At 40.5% G+C, this 7344-nt stretch overlaps 1 protein-coding gene across 1 annotated transcript in view; it reads right to left on the bottom strand.

Annotated features, from left to right (window-relative positions):
* MED14 (mediator complex subunit 14) overlaps positions 1-7344 on the bottom strand; it is a 35741-nt gene continuing 28397 nt past the window's right edge. The window contains exons 25-31 of the mRNA XM_072351072.1: positions 6860-7042; positions 5982-6217; positions 5151-5330; positions 4856-4963; positions 4299-4424; positions 3510-3699; positions 1-667 (exon numbers count right to left, since the gene is read on the bottom strand). Of these exons, the coding sequence (XP_072207173.1) occupies positions 594-667; positions 3510-3699; positions 4299-4424; positions 4856-4963; positions 5151-5330; positions 5982-6217; positions 6860-7042 (1097 nt within the window). The 3' untranslated portion in view covers positions 1-593. The remainder of the gene's footprint in view (positions 668-3509; positions 3700-4298; positions 4425-4855; positions 4964-5150; positions 5331-5981; positions 6218-6859; positions 7043-7344) is intronic.

Raw genomic sequence — 7344 nt, 5'->3', positions numbered from 1 at the left:
AAGATGATACAACATTCAGATTAAGATACCTTTTTGTTTTTTAATCCAGTTTATTAAATATTGCTTTTTGGGGACATGTTTACAACAAGCCCAAATAAATTGTTTAAGGATTCAAAGCAGTCATATTAAAATACAGCTTCAATATAAAGTTTGTCACAGTTTTACAGTATTCAAAAATGACAGACCTGCCTTAAAAAAAGACTATTACACCAAAACGTAAGAAAAAAAAACAACAAAAAAAGCAAACAAGTTTGGCATCTTCATACTCTGTATAGTATAAAACAGAATAGTAAATCTATTACCAGCAAGCTGATACTTCAATCTATTACCTAGTCTGAAGTGTCTCCCATCAAAACACACTATACAACAGCACTATACAAAAGTCGCGGTGATACTCATTTGATGAAAGTGCATCCCTGAAAGTTTGCCAGTTTATTATCCTTAGCTCTTTAAAAAAAAAAAAAAAAAAGTAAAATTAAACGTCCTCTTTTAATTGAAGGCTTAATTTCAGAGAGATTTTTTTTATTATTTTTTTATTTTTTTTATTTTTTTTTTGCTGTTTTGTCTCATTTTCAGCCTTCTTTTAAAAGTGTCTATGGACGCCCACCAGGGGGCAGCGTAAGATTAAGCATCAAATCCCGAACGGCTGCAAATATTGTGCATTCACCTGGAACAGGGAAAAGAGACATGTTAGCATCACACGCAACGGCAGAGCAACAGGCAGGGCTTAACTCTAATGGGCAGGTGAGGAAGCGCGCTACTCGCGCTCCCTCTGAGCTGGGCCAACGCTCTGCCTGCTGGCGTGCTTCAAGCGTGGCCATTACTGCCCTCATAGCCCAGCACGAGGAGCATCCTGCTAAGAGAATACGATTAATAGCCGCTACTGTACCCTGTCACAGTTTTTTCCTGCATATTTGGAGAAACATCCATTATAAGAGCCTGAATTTTGCTGCTGAAGAAGCAACAGCGTGAGCAAGGAGATACGAGAGGAGGATGCATTAATCCTAACTGCCAAACTAGAGATTCCCAAGATTGTTTAGAGCGAATCATTACCATAGCAAAGACTCAAACTGGGGCTAAGTACCATCCACTGCATCACTGTCAACCAGACTTTAGCCAACTTAGTGGTAAAGCCTTTTAAGAAACACCACACAAGTCCCTGGAGCTCCTCTGTAGGAAACACCTCCTGCAGCTGTAGGGACTTTCCTACCAGACAGAAGCCCGCTACAGAAAGCAGGTTGGAGGCTCACAGCTCAAACTTAACTCTCTTACTCCAGGACATTGGTTCCATCTCAGTTCACACGTAACTATAGCCCAAAAATAAAACGGCTTTTTTCTTTCCCCAGGGAGGTATTGGCAAAGTGATGTCAGAAGGACAGCGCACTGGCGATGAGTCAGCGTTCTACTGTTAAACATAGCACCACGTGCTTGCCCACAGATCTGAAAATAAAACTCTCCCAAAAGAACTTACTTTTCAGTTACTGCCATTTTATTAGGAGGAAAATTATACTGAATACAAAATACTTTCTCACAAAGAGAGAAAGGTGGAAAAAAAAAAAGATACAGCCAAAATGAGGCAACGCTGATTATGGGTTACAATGACAGTGTCAATAATATCATCCGTGCTCAGTGGGAAGCCCCAATCCTTTCTGACTGTGAAAAATTCACTTAGCCACGCAAATTGCAAGTAGGGCAGCAGAAGGCCTAACACAGGTAGGAAATCCTGAGTACAGCACAGTAGCATCCTAACAGGAAGGATACGCACTTGGGATCTCCCAACTGTCTGCTATAATCTGTTGGCTCTCCCACCTCAGTCAGTGATAAAGAACAGAAGGTATCTTGTTGTCTTTTGTCAGACACAGTAATGTGAGTTTTGAAAGTAAAAACATATGAAACTGCAATTTAAATGTCCTCAGGAAATACCCTACTTAGGGTGGGAGAGGTCAATAGAGACTCATCCTTTCTTTCAGAAATTAGAGGAAAGCCTATCAGAATTGTCCTCTGCTTAGCTTGCTACAACTGGTTTTTTTTGCCTGGATACAGTCCTGCTTGGGGCCCATCAGCTCTTTCTATCTGTATTTTTCCCTGTCTCTACTCTGCTGCCTGTACTGCACTCCCAATTTACTTCCAGACTGGTGTGACAAACAAAAACTGTCTCTCCTCGTCTACTTAACAATTACCAGGAGACACCTCACCTGGGATACTCAAGAGCTGCTTTGACTCCCTAAGCTGTAGGACTCTGTGGAGGGTTTACTTTAAACACAATTGACTGCAATAATAAACAGCAAATCAAGCATCTGCTCCTTCCCTCCCTAGGGTAACTCAGTGGGGAAGCACCTTGCAAAAGGAACACCTGCTGTTTAGACAAAAGCATCTTGAAATAAAAAGAGCTATTTAACCAATGGTTCTATCCTATCCTATACAGAACTCTTACAGGCAAGCTTGAAGCTACTCTCCCTATTTACCTACACTATTACTACATGTCAAACAGGAAACGTGTGTTAATTTAAATTTCATCACAGTTCTCCAAAATGTATGCATATCCACACCAATTTAAGATAAACATTACTCATGTTCTAGCAATCAAAACAAACCATCAGGCATAGTTAAAATTACCACATGATGAGATGACTAATTACACAGAGTAGAAGTAGAATTCAACCTCTGGATTCACAACTTCAAACTACTCAGTGGGTTATTACTGAAAAAAATGCTTTGTTCTTCAGTGTGCGACTACAGCAGAACTGAAAGTTGGTTCTTGTGAGCCATTAGAGCATTAGCTTTTCAAACCATGCTTACAGACAACACACTGCCCACAGAACCTGCCACTGCTGCTCAGCGTTGTCAGATGTGTAAAAAAAAGAAACCAAAAGGTATAACGAGGGAAAGCAAAGTACAACGCTGCTCCCAGTGCGCTACCTACCTACGGGCCAATGAACATTCAGAGCAAGCTATTTAGCTCAAACACTTCACAGTACGTCTGGCAGGCAGAACTGTGTACACCTCTGCTAGTGAACACGCTGACAGAGATGTATACAGTCACACCAATTACTTCTTAACCATTCACAGCACATGGACAAGTTATGATAACTATTTTAACATTCCCTTATATTCTACTGTTAAGCTTAATAACTTTATAGTTAAGCATGAAAACTGACACTTGACCATAGAATATTTATCGTGACTCATTCTGGGCACATTTGTTAAGAACTCCTACTGTGCAGGAAGATTTGGGCCAACGAGAGGTGCATTCTATTACTTTGGAGCAATACTTTGACAGTGATATTCAGCCTGAATCACCAGTGTAACCTTCTGGCATAGAAGTCTGCTGCACTGTCAGCGCTTGCTAATAAGTTACGTATTGCCTGTCATATCAGGAGTTTGTGATCACTAAAGAAGTATGACAGGAACCAAGAAGAATTCAGACTTAAGAGAGATTTAGTTTTACACTGGAGATTTGTCACAGATGTCTGGGTGGAGAGAATATATCTACTGGACATGTACAGTACCTGGTCGTGGTGAATTCAGTTCAGCAAACCTCTTTAGAATATTGCTAACCATCATTGGAGCAGCAACAGAAGAATTCTGTTGCCTGGGAATGTCAGCCTGTTGAGTTGTACCCGAAGCCATATCATAAATAATTGGGACGATAATACTAACAGCTTCCTGTGAGACTGTTGTTTTCTGTGTTAGCTGGAGCTGTGGGGAAAAAAAAACAACAAAGCATGTTAATTGAACAACACACTTCATCACAACTTCTCATTTTGATGAACAGTCAAGACCTACAGGTAGCGCACACCAGAATGATAACTTCTCTGTTACAGAAGTGTCTGAAAACTGAGAGGGTGGACTGGGGCACTCTCTCATTCTCAGAATCACCCTACACTGAGCATTGCTTCGGAGATGACACCCACATATTTGCTCTAATAATCTCATTCATGCTCTCCCAGAATTGTAAGTGGTTCCCCAGAACCTCTACTATGTGTCACTCCATCGAGGCACTAAGTGTTTCAAAGAGCAAAACAATCAAAAGTTGAGCGTACAAAGCTACCTGCAGCTCAGAGGAAATTGAGCTTTGGGATATACTGTCAGCATTTCCTCAAGAGCACAAAACACAAAGCGGTGTTGTGCTTTTACAGGAGTGAGGCATTACTAAAGAGATACATGCAAAGCTATGCTCCCAGACAGCACAACATTTGTAGCTGCTGTGATCATCGGACACAGCACATATCTTATCCCCAACCAGTGGTGATTTCAAAGATACGCGGCCCACAAAATTTTACAACAGCCCTACTTACAAAAAACAACATTTTGGATTTCAGCACAACAGCAGGTGTTCCTGGAGGTGCAATTGGTGGTGCACTGGGAGGAATTGTTAAACAAAACTGCACGTTCCATTTCAGCTGACTTGCCTGATCAGGGAACTGTTTAGAAAGAGCATCACAGAGGAAAAGAAAAAACAGCAAAGTCTCACATTAGTGACATATATATCCATAAAGCAGGGGAGAGTTAGAAAGTAGACCATTCCTCTAACTAACAGATATTTCCAAGTTCAGCACAAGTCAAAATAACTCTGAAGAACTGAGAATATAGCAGACAACAAGAACACAGTGATAAAGACTCCAACCAGGCTATGAATGCGTACAGTGTGCAGTAGCACACTTGCAGTTTCTTGAAACCATCGGTTTAAGGGAGAAGTTTTGGGAGTTTCCAGAAGAGCTAATAGTAAAACACGACCATCTTTATTAACACTAAGCAATATATACACAAAGTAATTTGTGTCTTTGTAGATAAAGCTTTTTTTCCTTCCTAATTACAGTAATTAAAGTCGATTGAACTGAACAGGCTAACTTACCAGCTCAAGTTTCATGATGTGAACACAGTCCCTGAGGATATGCGTTGGAGCCCCTAATAATTTTGTGAAGGCTATTAGGGTGTTTGCTTTAAAAGGTGGTCCTGCAACCTACAGAAAGACACAGATATTATCTAAATAGGCAGTACTAAGTGGTATCATTTAACATGGTAACCATGTGCTGTTAAATTCCCATATTTTGCAGCCCTTACATAACCCAATCAAACACAGGAGAACCAATGCTGAGAGACTGAAAGCAATACACAAAAACATAAGCATCAGTGATCTGAGTACTTACTCTTGTTTCAAAGAACTTCTCCAAAACTTGTAACTCCTCCGATTTCCACTGTCCTGTATTTTCAGGCGTTACTTTGAGTTGCAAGGTCTGGTTGGTTTTGGGATTGAGCGCAACCCTGCACTTCAGTGCCTCCGTCTTAAACATAATTACACCTGGTTCATTGGAGTTTATTAACTGTAGCTGTACAAAAAGAAGCAACACATTCAATGACTTGTTCATGAAATTCATTCCTGAGACTTCAGAGGTTAACTTATGCAGTTTCCAGGAAGAAATGCGATGCTTATATACAGGTAAAACTGCCTTGAGAATGAACCCTCTGCAGGGTTTGGCTTTTTCTTCATCACTTAAAGAAAGAAGCAAAGAGGTGACATCGTTTGTCTTGAACCCTAAAGCAACATTCATGACTGAGTGTTTTGTTTACTGTCAATTGGTAACTACTTTCTCAGACATTCCTGCCAAGGAGAGACATCCACAGTACACCTCTCTCTGTCTGCACTAGTTAACTCACAGTTGATGTACTAAACTCAGAGAAACCAAAGCATCAGAAAATCATCGTCCTGTTATTGTGTCAGTTATTGTATTTCACTTGACCAAAGAGGTTTTCCAGTTCTTGCTTGCATGGAAAGGAAACTAAACTATATACTTTCTCAAATTTTGATACTTGAGATGGGCACATTCAGAAGTACAACAGAACAAGTTCAATAGCAAATATTTGTGATATCTGAGGTGCTTCAGCTTGTGTCTAATTGAAGACGTGGAGTACAGAAGCACTAAAATGAACACCTCCAAAGTGATATTTGCATATCACTATTAACACATCCTAAACCATACCGTTTCCTGTTGTATGATCCTCTGAAGATGTCTCCTCATAATAACTGATCCAAGGAATCGCTCAAGAGGGGAGCAAAGATAGCTGCCAGCTAGTCCTGGCACAAGCCCAGGGGTAGGAGAGGGCAACAGCAGGACATTCAAGGCACTGTGGGTGAGGATTGTAGGTATGGATGCAGCCCAAGAACGCTGAGGTAGTTTACGAGGTGGAGGCATGCTTGTTGGCATTGCTTGGGAACCTATTAGTAAGAAAAAAGTAGTTGCAGTAAAGAAGAATTTAGGTTGAAACCTAAGACATGCGTTCACTTTATTTGCTATCACTACTCAAGCAATGATCAGCCTGGGCCAAAGCTTAAATCTTTCTTGTTTGAGAATCTAGCTGCCTAACAACAGGCAACAGAGCAAAGTCAAAGCATCAGAGCTTCAACCTCTGACTGGTGCAAAGTCTCAGTAACATTCATTCATATTCCCTCTTCCTCTTCCTTCAGTGTGCCAGCAGATATCACTTTTGTACAACAAACTGAATGAGATCCAAAGACAGCTAGACCAATCTTGCAAGAGCAGCATTACAGCTCTTTAATATGAGATGATATTCTTTTGGTAGGCAAATATGCCTATCACCGTTTTCATTCCAATGACTTTTTGAGTCATGGAGCTCAATAGTTTAAGACTAACTTTTGTATTTTAAAAGGCATCATCCGGCTGACATTAACGCTGTATGATTCAACTCATTTTCTAGTTTGCTAGAGAATACTTGAAATGGTCCAGAATAAAGGCTTCATTTCTTTACCTATTTTACTACGCCAAGAAAGTACCGATATGTTGAGACACAAACAAACTAGAAATGCTAAACACAAATGTTTCACAATAATGCAACCTACTTGTTCCAGCTCGTGGGGAATGAGAGGCATCTGGGATAGGTGAATGAAGGGAAGGGTTGGCTGGCGACATTCCAGGCATCCGTGCTGCTGGTGATGGACCAGAAACCTGGGGAGATCCTGGCCAGTTCCCTGCACGCTGACTGGGTGACATCATGGTGTACGGTGAGCTTGGATCTATGGTACCTGCAGATGTTACAAGACCATCATCAACTTAAAAATAAAATCAAATCCAAGGTTTACTAATCTAAAAAATACTTGCAAAATCTATACAATTTTAAGATGCCTCCAGTCTTTCAGGATTCATTTTACATCTGGACTAAACGGGCAGATGAAAAAAAAACAAGGTAGAAATGTAAGGGTTTCCTGCTTGCGTTTTTCAAAATAAAACAAAACTGAACATTAAGGCAAATCAATGTGTTTAACACAACTGGGGTGAAACTCAAGAGAGCTCTTGCATATGGATGTTTCTATTGCCCCTTAGCAAA

This window comes from Excalfactoria chinensis, chromosome 1 (genome assembly GCF_039878825.1).
Source record: "Excalfactoria chinensis isolate bCotChi1 chromosome 1, bCotChi1.hap2, whole genome shotgun sequence".
NCBI lineage: Eukaryota > Metazoa > Chordata > Aves > Galliformes > Phasianidae > Excalfactoria > Excalfactoria chinensis.
This window is presented reverse-complemented; position numbering and strand designations above follow the sequence as displayed.